At 41.2% G+C, this 22305-nt stretch overlaps 1 protein-coding gene across 1 annotated transcript in view; it reads left to right on the top strand.

Moving 5' to 3' along the window:
• LOC137632481 (poly(A) RNA polymerase, mitochondrial-like) overlaps nt 1-22305 on the top strand; it is a 109897-nt gene that overhangs the window by 48198 nt on the left and 39394 nt on the right. Inside the window, exons 6-7 of the mRNA XM_068364433.1 lie at nt 2809-2937; nt 13933-14021. Of these exons, the coding sequence (XP_068220534.1) occupies nt 2809-2937; nt 13933-14021 (218 nt within the window). The remainder of the gene's footprint in view (nt 1-2808; nt 2938-13932; nt 14022-22305) is intronic.

Genomic DNA, 22305 nt, shown 5'->3' with positions numbered 1-22305 from the left:
AATTTGTATTTGATAACCATTCTTTGTATGTTAACTGTAGGGGATTAAACTATAACCTAACTGACAAAGATGATGAGTGTACGGATTAGTCTCAATAAGAGATAGATGTACGTTGACCATATGACTGCCATAGCTTCTTAAAAAGTCTTTCCAACAAAGACTTAAAGAGGCACGAAGTGGTTCAGTGGAACCAGTAGCCTCAGCATCAGTATCAGGTAATCCTTTTAGACCTTAGGAGGTGAATATAACTGTCAGTAATTTCTGAGGGGGTCAGCATGTCAGGTGAACAATGTATCCATTCCCTTTCCCCCATGGGACTTGTGTAACAGGGTCTTTGGCCCTTAAAGTGCGTGTTGCCGTGGCTATAGAACCTTGGGGTCTGTCAACCCGAGAACTGAAACCTTAACGTCGGGTTTTTAGAGTGTAGCCATACAGTTGTTAGCCAAATACATTCCAGGTAAGAAGAATGGACTAGCAGATACTCTCAAGTCCTAGGGAGGATTGTGTAACGTCAGAGTGGTCCCTACATCCTTGTGTAATGGAGAGGCTTCTGGTTTGAGGGGTTCTTAGGGGATCAACCTGTTCACCACGTAGCTAAACACGAAGCTCCCTGTGTTTTCTCTTCTGATCCAGAGCCATGGGCTGTGTTTGAAGTCGTCTTTCAACACCCATGGGGTCACATGTATGGTTACGCCCTTCCTCCATTCTGGTAATGTGTGGAGATGATGATTATTATTATTATTATTATTATTATTATTATTATTATTATTATTATTATTATTATTATTATTATTATTACTACTACTACTACTTGCTAAGCTACAACCCTACTTGGAAAAGCAGGATGCTATAAGCCCGAGGGCTCCAACAGGGATAATAGCCCAGTGAGGAAAGGAAATAAGGAAACTAGAAAAAGTATTTAAAAATTAAAATAAAATATTTTAAAAACGGTAACAACATTAAAATTAATATTTCATATATAAACTATAAAAACTTGAAATAAAAAAAGAGGAAAAGAAATAAGATAGAATAGTGTTCCTGAGTGTACCCTCAAGCAAAAGAACTCTACCCCAAGACAGTGGAAGACCATGGTACAGGGTCTATGGCACTACCCAAGACTAGAGAACAATGGTTTGATTTTGGAGTGTCCTCCTAGAAGAGCTGCTTACCATAGCTAAAGAGTCTCTTCTACCCTTACCAAGAGGAAAATAGCCACCGAAAAATTATGTTGCAGTAATTAACCTCTTGCGCAAAAGAATTGTTTGGTAATCTCAGTGTTGTCAGGTGTAAAATAGAGGAGAATATGTAAAGAATAGGCCAGACTATTCAGTGTATGTGTAGGCAAAAGGAAAATTAGCTGTAACCAGAGAGAAGGAGCCAATGTAGTACTGTCTGGCCAGTCAAAGGACCCAATAACACTCTTAACAGTATTATCTCAATGGATGGCTGGTGCCCTGGCCAACCTACTACTGGGACTCAGGGGAGTTCACTTAGTTTGGTGCTAGTTTGTGTGGCCAAAACTCGGAACTTGCCTAGGCACGACCAAAGGTTTGAGCCCTTCTTCATCCCCTCTCTTGTGTGAAGCATCGAGTAGCCTGAAAATGACATACTTTTGTGTTCCGTGAAGGTTCTTTGATGCTATCTGATGAAGACCTGAGACCTGACTGTCAGTGGCTCTTCCTTAGCACTGTCAGACCCAAGAAAGAGGTGTCTTGAAATACGATCTGATTCAGACTTCATGAGACGAGGTACCAGCCAGGACTGGAACTCACAAAGTCAGAGGTCAGGCTCCACCATTGCCTTCAAAAGGAATCTTGTAGTTAGCCAGGTGTTGAAGGTTGAGGTGTGTAGTCACCAGACCACCTTCTCGGCCTTTATCACCTTGACACGTTTGCACTTGGTCTTGTGGTGGCTATTTAAGTAGTTATGCTGGATGGTAAGCATCTTGTCTATGGTAACATATATAGATGTAAGTCAGAAATGAAGGCAGAATAATTGGCTCATATCCTCCATTCTTTTTGCCCTCTCCCGAGGACTAGGTGGTTGACGCATTACTTGCTGGATATGACTTGATGCTGGTTACTATAATTTTGTGCTCTATCCTTTAGAACCTAGAGAACTTTTCCCCCATCCTTGGAAGAGGAGGATGGTTGAACTTATATCAATACGTTGATCATCCTACATCAGGTATATTATTCTTGACTGCTATCCCATTTGTGGGAAAGGATCCCGCCTTTGACCCCGTATCAATCTTATGGACAGGCCAGGCCTTATCAACCTACTCATCCCAGTGATGGATAGATAGGAGGTTGCTTTTGTCATCCCTCTTGCTCCTGTATGGGACCAGGTAGATTGACAATCCCAGGGAAGAAAAAGAACCAACTAGTTCAGTTTTTGAGGACAAAAGGTTTGTATAAGCCTCGGATTATATAAGTTTTAAAAGTAATTTTGTATTTTTCCTAGCTGTCCTTTAAGTTTAACTTCACACCTCTACCACGCCTCTCACTCTTGAGTCGAAAGGCCATAAGTGAAAAACTTCTCACAGATGGTGGGGCAGGGCTCCTTACCCTTGCTCACCATCTGTCAGTAACTACCTCATTAAAGATTTCAATGGGCATTCCAGAGTTTGCTGTAAACATATTCCTTACTTCCCTACTTGAAGGACTGTTTTCTATAGCTGGGAAACATACAAATTACTTTAAAAAAATTTTATTTGTATTTGAATGTCATAATTACTGTTACTATTTTGATTGTAATATATACTGTACTGAAATTTTTTTTTTTCCACATATTGAAATCATGGCATAGAAAGATAGCCATAGACTAGTCTTTCAAACCAAGAAGTCTCGTGCTGCAGCCAACCCAAGGATCACAATGCAGCGTCACATGGAAGTTATATCTGATATCATTGACAACTTTGTTCCTGGATGTTCTCAGGTGCAGTAAAATTTTTGTGTTACTATTTTTATGGTGTTAAAACTTTCTTTCATCTTTACCCTTTTTTATCACATTCACATAAAGCCTTAGCTAGAATGTGGTAGTTCTTCCCCCATATTTACAGACAAGCTGAATACAGTCAGTGTTGATTGTAACTTGACAAGTAATAGCATACCCTTAGCTAGCTTATCTTTAAAGGAAAGTCTTGCAATGGAGAAAAGTTAATGAGTACGAAGTGACAGGAGCATTGCAGGGCTGCATATGTAGTACAGTGTGTATATGAGTGAAATGAAATGAAATAACTTGATTTCTAAGTCTGATGTGATTTCTGGGGTTTTCAAATTATAACCTGCAAAATACATCTGGACTGCCACAAAATTATACCAATTGCCAGTTGCTTGAAATATTTACATATTAATTACTTCTTTTTTAGTTTAGTTTTTCCAATCATGTAGTTGGATAGTTAATGTGTATTTCCTAACCCTCATATTCTTTCCCATATAGCTAGAATTTTGTCAGTCTGGCAAATCTTCATTTTTTTCACATGTAATTCTTTTCTACGAGTTTACAAACTTTTCGTCCTATAAAGTAGGGAAATGTCTTCGGTGGAATTGGAATGGCCATTGAATTCATTAATGAGGTAGTAAACGGCAAGTGGTGAGCGCAAGCAAGTAACCCTGCCCTTCCTATCCACCAGTCGGAACCTCTTCACTTTTGACTTCGCCTGCAACAAGTGTGGATGTACTGTTGCACCCTAACCAAAGCCTTTGATCTTTTTCTTTATCTGTGCAGAGAGTTAATGTAAGTTGTTGCTGTTATTAGTTATGAGTGTGAACCAAGAGATTCGTACTTGCCTGGGCGAAGTGTGGATGCTGCAACCGGGTTATAGCTAAAGTGGTTGTAGATCTGCACTCTCTTTGTGTCTTGTAGAGGCCACGGTTGTATGCAATCATTCCCATATGCCAATTGTAGGTTGTGGCCTATGGTGCAGTGGCAGGTATATGCTTCGAAGGGTAAGAAGGGGGCTGAGCCTTCTCTAGTGTCTGTTTTGGCAATGCCCAAGAAAATATCAAAGAAGTGTTTGTTTGTTTCTTTTTTTTTTTTTTATCCATCATTGAGTGCAAGGATGTATCATTGCCTGTTTCTGGTGCCAAAATATTCTGGAAGTTAGTGTCTAATATTGGATGTTTCGAAATACAATGAGTTCCTACAGTATTGGTGGCAAAGTTCTACACAGAAAACCCATTTTGGGTCCAAGAGGTTGTTCAAAAAGGCGATTGGGTGTTCCTGATAGACCTGTTGGACACATACTTTCATGTTCTTTTGTTTCTTGATTAAAAGAAGTTTCTAATGTTTTGTGTATGTGGCCAAGGTATTTCAGTTCAGGAGTCTCTTCTTTGGCTTAAGCACACCTCCACATGTCTTTACTAGGGTCATGGAAATAGTATTGATATGGCTGTACTTATTAGGCAAAACTGTCCTCATATATATATTTAGATGACTAGCTAGTCTTCGGGTCATCAAAGGAGATCTTTGTTATGTCCCAATGGTTGCTGCTATACCTTTTGGAGATTTGTATTAACTTCGAGAAGTCTTTTCTTCCACCAGTTCAGTCGATTCTTTTTGTGGCTTAAGTGCTTTCTGATCTTCAAGGACTTTCCTGTGAAAGGCTAGAACAGGGACTCCAATATGGCATGAAGACTAAAGAAGTATTGACTCACCTGCTCTTGGGGCAGTGTATTAACGTACAAAGCACGAGCTCAGTGTGTATAAGGAGATCTTCAAGTTCAGGCAGATTAGAACTTGACACAGCATCACAGTTGTTGAAACTTGTCTGGAGTGAGTGATGTTATTACATCGTCCGCCTCATTTCTTAAGAAAGAACCATCATCCCAGTTGACTGTCAGACTACAAGCACAGCAACTAGTGCCCAACTGCCATCCGAATTCCTGTTGTGTGATCATCAGCAATTGTAGCTGTACAAGTGAGATAAGATCAAACGGTTAATTTAGGTAACATTATTTCAGGTTTTTTTTTCTTTTTCGTATGTTAATGTGAAGTAGGCTTTAGTTTAAAGTACTGTCAGTAGGATAATTGTGCGTTTAGTATTTTTTTATCACTGATGATTTGATATAACACAAGTGTAAAATATAGATAGAGTTAGGGTTAGGAAATGAAAAGTAAAATTAGCCTTAAAGTTGATTTATAACTATGGTAAGGTTAGCATAGCCTAAATTGGGCTTTTTTCAGTCCAGTTTTGAATGCTTAATTATTAGTTCGGTTGTGAGTAACTGCAAATATTTTACAGGCTTATAAGTTAGGCTGAATTGAGCTTCTTTTTGTTAATTACTGAGTAGTTCTAATCTTGGTGATGTTAGGGTAAAAGGCCGGATTTATACAGGTATAACCAAACATTTGATAGATAATTAAGGAATAATTAGATAGTATTCTCACATACTTGAACGTACGGTATCTGAATACTAAAATAATTGAGGAGGGGTTGTTCTCATCCTCTCCCATTTGGTATGGCCATGAGTAGAGAGAAAGGGCTTGCCAGGCAGCCTTCTCTCTTTATAGATGTTTTTCTCCTTCCATATTCATCGTACAGTATATGGGTACTGAAGGGAGAGGAGGGAGGCATGATTGGACCATACAAGGTTAATTAAATCTGTTGTATTTTAAGAGTATGTAGGCCATTTGCTATCTTTTTGTTCACAGCATTTTTATAATTAACCCTCTGAACACTAACCTCTCACAAAAAAAAAAAAAAAAAAAATTGGCACTTGAGCTCTAGGCCTCATTTTGGGACATTTTACCCAACTTCCCTTAGCACAGAAATTACTTGGGATAGGACTTAGTAACTATCACATAGCTGAATAAATTTTCTCTCCTTTGGCGTATAATTTTATGTTTTTTGTAAAATATTCTTAGGCAGAAATAAAAAAAAAAGAGAAAACTGGTAATAATAGGATTTGAAAGATGTCTATTGGCTCCAAAGAGAGTACAGTATAAATATATGGATGTAGAATACTGCCCATATCTCTCAAAAGGTCGATAGAGTTATGATGGAACATAAAATTTATCTTGAGTTCAAGACATTTTATTTCATGCTAGTAATAATAATAGTAATAACAACAATAATAATAAAACTCATTAAACGTGTAGAAAAGGACTCTCCTATCTTAACCCTTTAACCCCCAGGCTATTTGGAAATTTCCAACCCTTAACCCCCAGGGGGTTATTTTTTTCCCAGCACATTTTGCAGTATATATTTTTTAAATTGCTCTAACAGCCTTAATTTTTGTCATAGAGAGGTCAGGTTGGTCTCATTCTCTTGGAAAATGCCTGAATTTTTTCAAAAAATTATCAAAAATATGTAAAAAATAATTTTTATAGCATTTTTTTGCAAGGACGTACCGGTACGTCCATGGGGGTAAAGGGATGGTTTTTGTGAAACGTACCAGTACGTCCTTTGGGGGTAAAAGGGTTAATGGGTTAATACTTTGTTACTCCATCAAAGATTGACATGAGTGTATTGATATTTTGAGCTCAATGGACATGTACAGTTAATGACTTTTTATTTTTTCTCTCTTGGGGTTCTACACTGGTAACCCTGGATTTTTCATTTACAAAAATAAGGAATCCACATATACTGTATGGTAATTGGTTTGTATGAAAAATAAAAGAAACTTATTTTTTATGGTATATCAATAGTGCTATAAGGTTTTGGTAGGTTTGTTCCTACTTTTGTGTATATTTTTGATTAAAAAAAAATGAAAGAAATAGAACATTATTTATATATCCATCATTAAGGAACCTTTTTCTTACTTTACACGTAAAAAAAATAACATGAATTTACTGATTTTGAATTTTTCAATATTAAACTTACCCGATAATCATGTAGCTGTCAACTCCGTTGCCCGACAGAATTCTATGGAGGGATACGCCAGCTATCACAATACTAGAAGGGGGTGTATTTACCAGCGCCACCTGTGGCCAGGTACTCAAGTACTTCTTGTTGACACCTCCTCAATTATTCCTCTGTCGTGCTTCCGGCAAGACGTTCTGGGATACGCTTATGTTCTTGGAGTATTTTCACGACTTTGGTGAAGTATTTCTCTTTGATTTCGGCTGTTGCTTTACTGGAAACTTCTATATTAGCTTAGTTAGCTTTTGGAATTAATTTGATTAATTATGGTGACGTAGAGAGTATGAACTCTCGTTCACCTTTCAATGGCCGACCCTTCCTTTAGACGGAAGTGTTGGTGTCTAAGAGAGTATAGACTCTCTTTCTTAATTTTGCTTAACAAAAGTTATAGATTTATTTTATAACTCTCCGCCTCTTATAGGCCTCTTCGATTAACTTCCTTTTAATATAAACTTATTAAAATTAATTTTTATATTTGTTTATATTCGACCTTCCTAATAGTAGGCGGTCTTTTCTTGGTACCGAAGTTAATTAACATTGAGCCCGTCATTTCGGTTTTACCTGTTAACATATTATGCTATTTCCGCCACAGAGTTTGAAAGAATTTCTTTGATAGTCTCGTACTGTTTTCAAAGTTGAACTAACGTTTTGTTTTGTCTCTGCAGTTGTTGACGTTCAGAACGTTCAACTTGCACTCTATCGTTACGATAGAGAAAGAATGTTCACGGTTTCACGTTGCAGTAAGAGTAACCGTGTCTAGCGTTTTGTTCATTCTTTCTTAACTTAATGGTTTTGATCCTAATAAAGGAACTTTTCAGTTTTTCCTTTAACAATAATATGTTTTAACGATATATATGATTGGGCTCTTCTCTCAGGTTCTAAGTCAAGAGAGAGAGAGAGAGAGAGAGAGATAGAGACGGAGGGAGAAAGAGGATAAACGTTTCATTCAAGCCTGCCAGGCGTACGAGTAACGTCGTTATCGTTTTTGCTCTTCTCCCTATTCTCTTTAGGGGAAGAAACTAAACGTTTCTAGAGTGATCTAGTGTTTAGTCTCTTTCCAGCCACTGAATTATCTTTCATTAGATTTTTCTGTTACATTGTAATTCTGTTTTCGCAATTACTAACTTTTGAGAAAGGATAGAATTGCGTGTTTCAGGTACAAACCACTTAAAGTTTCGAGTTCAGTGAAATAAGTGCAAACAGAAATCAAAGTGATAAGTGATTAGCGCAAAGTATGTCAGTGTTGTGCGTGAGGGTACTTTTGTGCGCGCCAGTCGTCCTCCCAGTCCGGGACCTCTTGCAAGCTCCCAAGCCCAGGGGAGAAGCAATGTCGAAGGGCAGAAGGGTTCAGCAGGCCTTGATCGGCGCACAGAAGTATCCTCGGTGGTTGTGGGCGTGTCTTACCGAGACCGTCACTCCCACCCGCAGACGATTGAGCCCTTATTTTGCTCGTCTGCAGAAGAAATTTAGGGGAGAAAACGCTGGTCTCAGGTCTCAAGACCTTTTAAACGTAAAGTCCAGACCTATGCCAGACGTACGAAGTTAGAGTTCACAGTCATTGGGTTAGCTCTGACTCTCCTCAGTCATCAGTTGAATGCACTCCGCCTAAGAGGAGTAAGGTTCTGCCACAACAGAGCTCGACTGTTAAGGCTTTACCTCAGCCTACTGTAGTTTCTGCCGACCCCAAGTGGACTCTACTACAGTCCATGCAAGCACTGCTTTCGGACTTGATGCGTGAGTGTCGGGCTGAGAGTGTTGCGCCTCCGCCTACACTCCCTCCGCCTATGCTCGCTCCGCCTGATCGCAGTACCACCTGCCAGGCGTACGATGTTGTGGACTCTACTACAGTCCATGCAAGCACAGCTTTCGGACTTGATGCGTGAGTGTCGGGCTGAGAGTGTTGCTCCTCCGCCTCCGCCTACACTCCCTCCGCCTACACTCGCTCCGCCTGATCGCAGTACCACCTGCCAGGCGTACGATGTTGTGGACTCTACTACAGTCCATGCAAGCACAGCTTTCGGACTTGATGCGTGAGTGTCGGGCTGAGAGTGTTGCTCCTCCGCCTCCGCCTACACTCCCTCCGCCTACACTCGCTCCGCCTGATCGCAGTACCACCTGCCAGGCGTACGATGTTGTGGACTCTACTACAGTCCATGCAAGCACAGCTTTCGGACTTGATGCGTGAGTGTCGGGCTGAGAGTGTTGCTCCTCCGCCTCCGCCTACACTCCCTCCGCCTACGCTCGCTCCGCCTGATCGCAGTACCACCTGCCAGGCGTACGATGTTGAGCCACGTGCTGAGTTTGCTGTTCCCAGTGGTGTTCAGCCTCCGCCTTCCTTAAGGCAACCTTTACAATGGGATCAGGAGGATTATACCTCTCTTCCTCCGCCTCCACTTGCTGTTCCACCAGTGATGCAACACTCGGTTGAGGTACAACAACCTCTCCCGTCCATGAGTCAGTCTCCTCAGCTCTCGCTGCAGCGAGCTCAACTCTCCACAAGGCAAGCACCACAACACCTTAGCCTTGCGCCTCAGGAGCCTCAGCTTGCGAGACATTTACCTTGTTCTGCGCATCCTCTTCCTCATCGCGCTCCGCTCACACCACAGGAACTGGAACTTGCTACTCCGCTTCCGCCAACCGCTCAGCAAGCGCAACCCTTGGGTTCAACCACTCATGCTAGGAGTCAGCCTCCTCCACCCATGCGCCTTCCTTCTGCTTGTCTTTTATTCAGCCTTTGCAGACTGAGCCTCAGGTGTTCCCTCAACAGAGTCTTGAAGAGGAAACCACAACTATTGTTGTTCCAGCTCATTCTGACTCTGCTGTTCAGCATACCTTACCTCCATTTTCAAACCATGGCAAAAATATGAATCATGAGTTATGAATGTAAGGTAAACATTATGTTGATTTTTAAACCCCATGCAAGCATGCATAAAGCACTCTAGCACTGGTCATGGAATTTCTGAGAAATGTTAAACGCCATGCACACGCTCTGCTTTCCTTACAACAGGCTCTGCTTACAGCAGGCTCTGCTTACTACATGCTCAGCATACAGCATGCTCTGCATTCAGCATGCTCTGCATACAACATGCTCTGCATACAGCATGCTCTGCATTCAGCATGCTCTGCATACAACATGCTCTACATACAGCATGCTCTGCATACAGCATACTCTGCATACATCATGCTCTGCATACCTTACCGCATGCTTCTCAGTCACACATCTTGGGTTGTTGCCAACTCACTAGACTGTCAAGCAGTTTCATAACGTTGCCTTCTAGTCTGCTGCTTTTGCACTAGTGAACCCTCACTCAGAGAACTTAGCTTTTCTAGGATAAGGTCCCTGTAGATGAGAAAGTTCTTTTCTCCCTCCTTCTGATATTCCCTTGAGGACTCTGTCATTTGGAGGGAGCCTTTAGCTGCATAACCTCTTATGGACTTTTATTTAAGTATAACATGCTTACAGGGAAGGTTATGGTTCCACTTCAGTCGCTAATCCCGTCTGTTACCACACCTGCTCCCATAGACCTTGAGCTGTGTTGCATGACATGCAGTCCAAGCTTAGTCCTTGTTAGAGGATTTTTTGTTTACGGAGTCAATGTGTCACGGGGAAGACGTTCAACAACCAACAGAAGTGACTTGTTGTGACGCAGTGCGGCAACCTCAGCAACCCGTTAAGGAGTTGTCTGTACGACCCAGACAGTCTAGACAGATTCGGGTTGTCACTGTACTTCCTCGCTTGCCCATGATTGACAGTTCACAGACTGTGCAGCAGTATCATGATCTTGTGTCCGGCTCCGTCAGACGACTGGCTTTTAAGAGCTCCCACAAGTCGTCGCTGTCTGGAGATTTTCAAATGGACTATGGATCTGACCAAGGAACTGGGCCTCCTGGTCAATTTTGAGGAGTCTCAGCTCGTTCCATCCCAGACCATTGTCTCCTTGGGTATGGATCTTCAGAGTCGAGCTTTTCGGACTTTTCCGTCGGCCCCAAGGATCTTCCAAGCCCTAGAATGCATCCAGAGCATGCTGAGAAGGAACCGATGCTCAGTCAGGTAGTGGATGAGTCTAACAGGGACACTTTCATCGCTGGCCCTGTTCATCGTGTTAGGGAGACTCCACCTCCCCTCCCTTCAGTATCATCTAGCTGCTCACTGGATAAAGGACATGACGCTAGAGACGGTCTCAGTTCCTGTTTCCGAAGAGAGGAGGTCTTCTCTCGCGTGGTGTAAGAACAGCTTTCTTCTCAAGGAAGGCTACCTTTGGCTGTTCAGAAACACGACCGCCGTCTCCTCTCGGACGCATCAGACACGGGCTGGGGTGCGACTTTGGACGGACAAGAATGCTCGGGAACATGGAATCAGGAGCAAAGGACACTTCACATCATTTGCAAGAAGTTGTTGGCGGTTATTCTGGCCTTGATAAACTTCAAGTCCCTCCAGCTTAACAAAGTGGTGGAGGTGGACTCTGACAACACCACAGCCCTGGCTTACATCTTCAAGCAGGGAGGGACTCTTTTGTGGAAGTTGTTCTAGATCGCAAGGGACCTACTCATCTGGTCTTTAGATCAAAAGCTAACTGGTAACGAGGTTCATTCAGGGCGGTATGAATGTCATGGCAGATCACCTCAGACGGAAGGGTCAGGTCATCCCCACAGAGTGGACCCTTCTCAAGAATGTTTGCAACAGACTTTGGGCCCTGTGGGGTCAGCCAACCATAGATCTGTTCACTACCTCGATAACCTAGAGACTCCTGTTGTATTGTTCTCCGATTCCAGACCCAGCAGCAGTTCACGTGGATGCTTTTCTGCTGGATTGGTTCCATCTCGACCTGTATGCATTCCCGCCGTTCAAGATTGTCAACAGAGGACTTCAGAAGTTCTCCTCTCACTAAGGGACACGGCTGACGTTGGTTGGCTCCGCTCTGGTCCCCGAGAGAATGGTTCTTAGAGGTACTGCAATGGCTGGTCGACATTCCCAGGACTCTTCCTCTAGGAGTGAACCTTCTAAGTCTACCTCACGTAAAGAAGGTACACCCAATCCTCCACGCTCTTCGTCTGACTGCCTTCAGACTTTCGAAAGACTCTCAAGAGCTAGGGGCTTTTCGAAGGAGGCAGCCAGAGCGATTGCCAAAGCAAGGAGAACATCCACTCTCAGAATCTATCAGTCTCAAGGGGAAGTCTTCTGTAGCTGGTACAAGACCAATGCAGTTTCCTCAACTAGTACCACTGTAACCCAGATTGCTGACTTCCTGTTATATCTAAGGAAAGTAAGATCCCTTTCAGCTCCTACGATCAAGGGTTACAGAAGTATGTTGGCAGCGGTTTTCCGCCACAGAGGCTTGGATCTTTCCACCAACAAAGATCTACAGGACCTCCCTAGGTCTTTTGAGACCTCAAAGGAACGTCGGTTGTCCACTCCAGGCTGGAATCTAGACGTGGTCCTAAGGTTCCTTATGTCATCAAGATTTGAACCTCTCCAATCAGCCTCTTTTTAGGACCTCACATTAAAAACTCTTTTCCTCGTGTGCTTGACAACAGCTAAAAGAGTAAGTGAGATCCACGCCTTCAGCAGGATCATTGTTTTCACATCTGAAACGGCTACATGTTCCTTGCAGCTCGGTTTTTGCTAAACGAGCTTCCTTCACGTCCTTGGCCTAAGTCGTTCGAGATCCCAAGCCTGTCCAACTTGGTGGGGAATGATCTGAAAAGAGTACTTTGCCCAGTTAGAGCTCTTAGGTACTATCTAAAAAGGTCTTAACCTTCACAAGGACAATCAGAAGCCTTATAGTGTGCTATCAAGAAACCTTCTTTTCCAAGTTCTAAGAACTCAGTTTCTTACTATTCAGGCTTCTGATTAGAGAAACACATTCTCGTCTGAAGGAAGAAGACCTTGCTTTGCTGAAGGTAAGGACACATGAAGTGGGAGCTGTGGCTACTTCAGTGGCCTTCAAACAGAACCATTCTCTGCAGAGTGTTATGGATGCAACCTATTGGAGAAGCAAGTCAGTGTTCGCATCATTCTATCTCAAAGATGTCCAGTCTCTTTACGAGTACTGCTACACCCTGGGACCATTCGTAGCAACGAATGCAGTAGTAGGCGAGGGCTCAGCCACTACATTCCCATAATCCCATAACCTTTTAACCTTTCTCTTGAATACTTTTTATGGGTTGTACGGTCGGCTAAGAAGCCTTCCACATCCTTGTTGATTTGGCGGGTGGTCAATTCTTTCTTGAGAAGCGCCGAGGTTAAAGGTTGTGATGAGGTCCTTTAGTATGGGTTGCAGCCCTGTATACTTTAGCACCTTTGAGTTGATTCAGCCTCCCAAGAGGAACGCTGCGCTCAGTAAGGAAGACGATCTTATTAAAGGCAGAGTAACGGTTCAAGTCGACTTCCTTACCAGGTACTTATTATTTCATTGTTATTGTGGATAACTGATTATATGAAATACGGGATACTTAGCTATCCTTTAGTCTTGTACACTGGTTTTTCACCCACCCCCCTGGGTGTGAATCAGCTACATGATTATCGGGTAAGTTTAATATTGAAAAATGTTATTTTTATTAGTAAAATAAATTTTTGAATATACTTACCCGATAATCATGATTTAATCGACCCTCCCTTCCTCCCCATAGAGAACCAGTGGACCGAGGAATAATTGAGGAGGTGTCAACAAGAAGTACTTGAGTACCTGGCCACAGGTGGCGCTGGTAAATACACCCCCTTCTAGTATTGTGATAGCTGGCGTATCCCTCCATAGAATTCTGTCGGGCAACGGAGTTGACAGCTACATGATTATCGGGTAAGTATATTCAAAAATTTATTTTACTAATAAAAATAACATATTTCAAGAGGGTGTTTTTAGTCTAGGGAAATTTGCTTGTTTTAGTATTAGTCTTTCTGTAATTCTTTAAGAATATATATGTATATCTTAAACATTGAAATTACAACCACAAAAGTTTTAAAGAGATGGAAATTATTCAATGAGGGCAAAATCTTCTTACTATCATTCTGCTTGTAATGTTTTACTGCAAATGCTCTTGTTTTATTGTAGAATCCTATGAAATTGCAGGTTCGTAAGATACTGGGTGCCAGAGTTCCTATTATAAAATACTACCAAAATTATACTGGCATTGAATGTGATCTCTCTATGGCCAACAGGTTTGTGCAGTATACAGTTTTGTATATTAGATTATAGGTTTTCCAATAATGTGCTTATACATTTTTCCCTAGATTTCCCAAACAAAATTTGTACATGGAAATACTTGGAAAAATGGCAGATATAGTTCAGTAATTAGAAAAATTGTCTTAGAATCCAAATCTTTTCATCACAGGCAAGTAAGTGTCAAGAACTCATGAGGCTATCCCTACTACTAATACTGCACACACACACACACACACACACACACACACACACACACACACACACACACACACACACACACACACACACACACACACACCCACTCTCTCTCTCTCTCTCTCTCTCTCTCTCTCTCTCTCTCTCTCTCTCTCTCTCTCTCTCTCTCTCTCTCTCATATATTCTTTCACAGTTTTTATTTTGGACCACACTTATGTAAAAGTTTTTTAGTCTTAAACAGCATTTATTAGTCTGACTATATTTATTTTGAAGCGTTTAGTTACTGGTACATTCCTGCACTGATTCATTTAAACGATTTCTTAATAGTAATGTATGCCTTGTTGTAAAGTGGATTGGGGATATATTTTAAACATTCTCAGTTTATTTAAAAACTAATGTGAGAGCATCATTGACAAAGCATATTAGTTATACAGTACAGTAACAAAAATCATTTTCGATATTTATTAAAAAAAACTTTTAAAATATTTCTTTTTATATCTGTAGTAAGATTATAGATTGTATTTTCTCCAACTTTCTATGTTCAGTTTAATCAATGTAACTGAATTACTGAAAAAACCTTGATAGTAACGTCAACTTATCAACAAATTTTTGTAGTTCTTTTGATCAAACTTCTAATCTTCACTGACCTGAATTTACTTGAATGTTTCTTCAGCGACATCAGTCTACTTGGATATTTATTTTACCAAAATTCCCATAACCCTTGGACTTTCTTGTGTTGGGAGTAACCTCCCCACCCTGTTAAGGAGGTGTCTGTGTGAACGACGAGTCCCGGGACCGGATGTTGTAAGGGAACCGACTTGGAAAGATTCTTGATCTTCGTCCAAGGCTGCAGACTTTTTCTCAGGATTGGGGGAAGGCGAGCACGTCTGTCTCGGCGTTTTGCAGTTGCTTTGGAGCGCCACACACTGTTTATGTCCTTGAGTTTGGACCTTAGGACGATGTCTGTCACGGAGGCGAACTGCAAGGAACCTAGGATCCTCTCTTGGCTCCTTCTGGAGGTCAACTTTTTCCTGAGAAATTGTTTTGTATTCCTAGCTATCTCCTTCCGTTTGGCTTTGGGGAGGCACAGCGTATGGGAGCACAGTTCCCATTGTAGTCCTAGCCATTGAAACTTGGTCTCCGGGACCAGGCGGGATTTTTCGAGGTTGACTTGGAATCCCAGTTGTCGAAGGAAGGTGAGGACTTTGTTCGTTGCTATGCGGCAATTCTGGGTATTGTCTGACCAGATTAGCCAATCGTCTAGATAGGCCACTACCTGTATCCCCTGAGTTCGAAGCTCTTGAATTACTGTCTCTGCTAGTTTGGTGAAGATTCTGGGTGCTATGTTGAGCCCGAATGGCATCACTTTGAATGCGTAGGCTTGTTTGCCTAGCTTGAAGCCCAGAAAAGAACGAAAATGCCTTGCTATTGGAACGTGATAGTAGGCATCTGTAAGATCGATGGAGGTGGTGACGGCCCCACGGGGAAGTAAGGTCCGCACCTGCGAGAAGGTAAGCATATGGAATTTGTCGCAACGAATGAAGGAATTTAAACGAGACAGGTCCAGGATTACTCTCCGTTTGTCTGAGCCTTTCTTTGGCACGCTGAACAAGCGCCCTTGAAATCTTAAGCGACGTATGCTTTGGATTGCATTCTTTGGTAGCAGATCTTTTGTGAAGGAATGTAGTTCTTCCGTTGGTAGTTGGTAAAAGCTGTTCGGTGGAGGAGGTCCCTGTATCCAGCTCCACCCTAGGCCTTTTGAGATGATGCTGGAAGCCCAATCGCAGAACATCCAATGGTCCCGAAATTTGTACAATCTCCCTCCTACCTGCAGTTTCTCAATGGTTGGAGGATGATTTGCCTCCTCTGCTTCCGCGGGAAGACTTGCCTCAGTGGTAACTCCTTCCGCCACCTCGGCCACGAAAGGCACCCCTGGAACCCCTGTGACGCTGGTAGCCATGTAAAGAGCCCTGAGACTCATACGTGGGGTTAAAGGCGGGGGAGAAGGAGGTCGAGGCGATCTGAGACTGAGGGACCAGAATGTATTGCTCTTGTTGTTGGCTCTTTGAGGTAGAAGGCTGGGGACCTTGAGGAGCAGGTTGGACTGAGACCGGTTGTTGGGAGCTCTGAAAGAGAACAGACTATTAGCGAGGGATATTTGTGCCAAAGAAAAGTGGAGAAGTCCAAGGACTTCGTAGACACGAAGTGAAAGGCATGCGGGAAGTCCAGAGGACTGTGGCCTTAAAAATAATAATCATAATTAATGTAAACCATCGAAATTAATCATAACTCCCTACAAGTCTGTATTAATGTTAAAAGAAATTGCACTCACCGAGTCAGATGTTAGAGTGGAGGTTATTGTGTAGCAAACTACACAATTGTCCGGATGCCAAACAGCCAAGTCATCCACTTGGACAGAACAGTGGGCGTGCGAACGACACACGTCATGGCCGCAGGGTTGATGGAGGACAGCGGCACATGCCGTCATCGCACAGCGTACAGTCTGTAATATAAAAGATACATGAGTATCTTAAAGGAAAGCAAATTAGGGGCCCGGAGGCCCCGGAGCTTAAAATATATATATATATCAATATCATGATAAAATTTTTTTATATACATCAAGTATCTTGAAGGAAAGCAAATTAGGGGCCCGGGGGCCCCGGGTGCTTAAATTATATCAATATCATGATAAAAGATTTTATTATGACTGTATTATGAATGAGAATAAGTCAGTCCGTAACCGTGATCTTATCAAAAGGGGGAAGGGAAGGTCGAGAACTAGGATCGTATATATAAATAAATATATATATGTGACTAATATATAAAGTTAATCCAAGTAACAATACGTAACGTTGGCTCCGGAGGGACAACCAAGGGACTCAGGACTCATGAATATCTGCCGGAGAAGGCGGAGGGACTAAACAACTCGACCAGATGGTAATGTATAAAAGCTACGTCTGGGGATCCCGTAATGAAAGTCTTTTTATATATATATCTATATGAGGTCCGTGAGGTGCGGGACACCATAGAGGGGGAAGGGATCTTTAATGGGTCCGTGAAGTGCGGGCCCGAGAGGGAGTAGCACGTACAAAATAAAATAAAATAATATAACATGACAAGGTACCACGGACCGAGCAGAAAACTTACCGTTGGCCAAACGAGCGACGGAAAGAAAACGACTACGACCGGGTAGAGTAGTTCAAAAAGTGTAAAATAAAGTATGTTAATGTATAATAATAATAGCAAGCCTCACAGATCAACGGGAACCGCCCGTGCAAAGAGAGCGAAAGGCCCCGGGGGGGGGGGGGGACATAACGCAATATAGTGCCTCTAACTCGACATGGGAGAGAGAGAGGGAAGGTAACCCTGGGTTGGGGGTACTGGGCGGGAGGGAGGCTAGGAGTGGGGCGATGGCAGGTATACCAACCTGCCAGACCCACGATTGATATGATTCCACAGAAAGACTAAATAACACCATAATAAACATAACACATGGTAAAATAAGATAGGAAGGCATGCTGGATGATAAAAATAATAAAATAATAATAAAAATAACGATACATCAATCCTAAAACAAACGAGGGGACGAACATGAGACAGGAGAAACCAAGCCTAACAGCACGGGGAGTTAGGCAGGGCTACCAACATAACACAGAGTCAGTGAAGTGCCGAAAAAATGAAAAACTAATATCTGACTCATGAAAGTCCCTCGAGCAAATGCAAGAAAAACGAATGACGTTAATAATGAGAAGCATGTCCGTGGCGTGCGAACGTAAAACAAAATTAATGGAAATAGAAACGCCCGAAGGCGACCAGGCATGCCAACCTAACGAGAATACGCTAACGTATATCGTAATAACTGTTATCGTAATAACAGGACATCAATATAATAAAATAACACGGTGTGTGAACCGTGGATACCCAGAAAGTTCATAACGAGAAACAATCAGTATGTAGGTCTCATTGTAAAGCGTTAAGAACGACGAGAGAGAGATAGGAGGAGGCCGAGCGCCATGAAAGACCCGACGCGGGGTCGTGAAATATAAAACTGTCATAATATAAGCAAAATAGGGCAAGGCCCCCTCCAAAATCTCAAAACTCATAGATCTGGTACTTAACTTAGATGGGGTGACGGTAGAGTCCGACATCCTGAGGTAAATCCAGGTAAACCAGCGAAAATCACACACCGAGGCAAAATACGTATGGATAGCGCGTGCTATGAAAAGGAGTGACGTCACTGGCGTGGGATCGCTAGTAGTAGTAGGATGTTGAACGGCGCCTCGCTGTTCGGGAATATTGACAGGAGATATCTAAATGGTGTGAGACTTCTGGTTGTGATTTATTCACGCCCCAGTATTATACCGACACCTTATTAAGGTGAGCGAGGTGGGTTCAACCTAGCATTCCTATGCAATTTTTACTCTGGTAAATTCATAGCAGTTTTTACCTTAGAAATGATGTAAAAGGAGCATTTCACTGGGTGTCACGGGTCTCTCGCCCAGAAATAGATTTTTCCTACGTCAAAATCCCCTTTATTTTTTCAGAAATAACATTTCTTTACTTGAATTCAATTGTATTGTGAAAAACGTCCAAAACGTAACAAAAAATTAGTGTTTATCAGAAATATTCCATGATTCCTTGTGACTAAGCTTCTAATTGTCGTGCACCTGACTTTACTTGAATATTTCCTCTCATAGGCATCAGTTCACTTGTTTATGTTTTCCCATTGACCCAGATTCCCTTTCTTCTTTCACAAATAGAATTTCTTAAAGTGAAATTAGAGTCAACTTATTATTTAGAACTCTGTGGTTTACAATTGGGATTAGTTTACTGGAAAATCTATACAATTACTTTCATCTTTGTATCACATAATTGCCATAGAAATGCTTTCAAGTGAACAGAAACGCACTGTCATCCAGAAGCAGATACATCACCAACAGCAAAAATATTAATAAAGAATCAGGTAAATTAAAATTTAAGAGCATTTACGATATGACATGTCATCTCCCCCCCCCAAAAAAAAAAAAAAAAAAAAAAAAAAAACAATGTTACTTAAATGCACATACTTTAGCAAGAGGAGGAATATAAAAATCTGGCTAACCTACTCGGTCTTCTTCAACGCGATCTAGATGTCCAGTATAGTGACTAGGGATGGGGAACAGCAAGGATTTAGCTGCAGAAGGATTTATGGTCATTAAAGAATTTGAGACTGTATGAGAAGGAACTGTTAGGCAGTGAACATTCAGAACCCTTAATGAATGAACAATATGTAGTTGTGACCACTATACTGTACCTGATTATAGAAGTCAAGCTAGTGTAAGCAATTGGGTAGGCATGTCAGCCTTGCCTTCCATAAGATATGGCTCACTGGCCTTCTAAGAATAACAATTGAAGTTAAATAAGTTAAAATCTACAGTATAAAATCATCATGGAATGGGCAGGGAAGGGAGAATTAGCATGTCTTATTGTTATAAACTCCTCAAAAGACAAATAATATCTCTGCTCATCATTAACTTGGTTTGCTTTCCTAGGATACTATGAAAATCTAATTCCAGTCATACTGTTTACAAGATTATACTCCTCAAAATGGTAATTTTAAACCACTTTCCCTTTGCGAAAAAGTAATACAGTACAACTTAAAACAATAAATGCTTATTACAATCTGAAAGGAGGATGTCTTAGTTTATTAAAATCACAGTGCTTTCTTTATGCAAGAATTTTGTGCGAACAAATCCAGCAGAGAAGCCAGTTAAAACTCAATAAATATTTATAGACTCTGCTAAGGAAAGGGATTCTAGAATACTCCCTACTTGATTACAAGGTATCTCTTTAGTCAACCACCTTTCTAAACCTGAATTTAAAGATTTTTGTTTATGAGGCACAATGATGGAGTCAAGACTGGCAAAAGTCTTGGAAGTAGCTACTTCCACAGATTTGGAAGAGTAAGAAGCCTCCAAATTTACCTTACTCCACTTAATAGGGTATTTCTCAGTAATAAGGTTACGTAAGGTTTGAAAGGAGATAACTCCTCACTTTCAAGGCTTGCTCAGTGTGAAGAGCAGCTGATTTCTATTTGTTTATCACTTGTACTGGGGCATACATTTTTCTAGAGTTAACCCATTATGAGATAGATACTGAAACAGGATGAAAACGGTAGACTTCACCCCTTCCAGATCTTAAGGAATCATATGATATGCCACAACATCCACATAAGTAATACTTTATGTTGTTTAGGAGCACTTACTTTAGCAAGTGGATGGATATAAAGATCAGACTACCTACTTGGTCTTCTGCCACACAGAGTAATTGTCTTGTAAAATGACTAGGATTGCAGCCTGCAAGGATTTAGCAGCAGAAGGGTCTAAAGTGAATAAAGAATTTTAAGCTATGTGAGAAGCTTCTGAATCTATTGCACAGCAAATTTTCAGAACCCTCTTTTTGAAAGAAAGGCTATTAATACTAGACTCAACTCAAGTTAGGTTATATCTGGAACAGAATTATTGCTTTTCTATTAAGCTAGGATTCACTGGATGACTGGAGGTTATGAATCTCATCACTGTTGAAAGTTGGCTGATTAAGTGATAGTCTAAAGGTGTGACTGATTCAATAGTGTGAATCCATGGGTCTTATAGTCATTGAGTTCTTACTATGCTAGGCCCATGAGCAGGGAAGACAATATTTCTTTGGTATTTTCTTGTATTGGGTTCCCTGTTTTAGCTTTCCACTGGAAATTTCTAGTAAATTACACAGCACCTCCCTCTAAATACATTTTCCTCCTCCAAAATCCTTTTTGATGTAAAGTATTTTGAAGTAATTTGTTCATATCCACCACAGCCAAAAATTGTGGGGTAATTGAAAAGATTTACAAATTCTGAATGATACCGAGATGGAAAAAGCTGTTGCCAATTGGTGAATTATATTTCATTGTTGACATATAGACCAAAAATAAGCTACATAAGGTTCCTACCATTAGCTATTGTTCATCATCTTTTGACTGTAACTGTTGTGTAAGGGTCAAGGTTGTTCTCCTGTAACGGGCTACAAAACATGTTTTCAAGTTGAGATTCAAAACAAAAAACAGTATTTTAATGCTAAAATCTATTATTGGTAGGTAGTAGGTTGACCTGGGCACCAGCCACTCATTGAGGTGCTACCGCTAAAGTTATTGGGTCGTTTTACTGGCCAGACATTGGCTCCTTCTCTCTGGTTACTGCTCATTTTTCCTTTGTACACATCATCATCATCTCCTCCCATGCCTATTGATGCAAAGGGCCTCTGTTAGATTTTGCCAGTCGTCTCTATCTTGAGCTTTTAATTCAATACTTTTAATCATATCTTACTTTGTGCTTCATAGTCCTCAGCTATGTAGGCCTGGGTCTTCTAACTCTTCTAGTGCCTTGTGGAGCCCAGTTGAATGTTATGTGAACTAATCTCTCTTGGGGAGTGCAAAAAGATTGTTTCATTGTCATACCATGACTCATGTCCATAGAGTAACACCGATCTCAATAAACTGATATATAGTCTGATTTTTATATGTAATTTCAGGCGATTTGATTTCCAAATTTTACTTAACCTACCTATTGTCTGATTTTCTTTTTTCAATCTTTCACTAAACTCTAATTCCAAAGACCCTGTATTAGAGATCATAGTTCATAAATACTTAAATGATTCTACCTCATTAATCTTTTCTGCTTCCAGTGATATTTCATCTTCCATTGCATACTCCGTTCTCATCATCTTTGTCTTTCTTCTATTTATCTTCAGCCCAACCTTGTGTAATATTTCATGCATTCTGGTAAGCAAGCATTGCAAAATCTGTGGTGTTCTGCTAACAAGGATAGCATCATCTGCATGTTCTAGGTCTGCTAAATTCTTATCACCAATCCAATCCAATCCTTCTCCACCATCTCTTAACCGTTCTATGCATTACAAAATCCATGAGGAGGATAAACAACATAGGTGACAACACATTCCCTTGGAGTACTTTGCTGTTCACTGGAAATTCATTTGATAGGCCTCCATTAACATTGACTTTGTACTTTCTGTGCTTATGAACAGACTTAATCAAATATACATTTTTAAGAG

Source organism: Palaemon carinicauda, chromosome 41, assembly GCF_036898095.1.
Source record: "Palaemon carinicauda isolate YSFRI2023 chromosome 41, ASM3689809v2, whole genome shotgun sequence".
In the NCBI taxonomy this organism is placed as follows: domain Eukaryota; kingdom Metazoa; phylum Arthropoda; class Malacostraca; order Decapoda; family Palaemonidae; genus Palaemon; species Palaemon carinicauda.
This window is presented reverse-complemented; position numbering and strand designations above follow the sequence as displayed.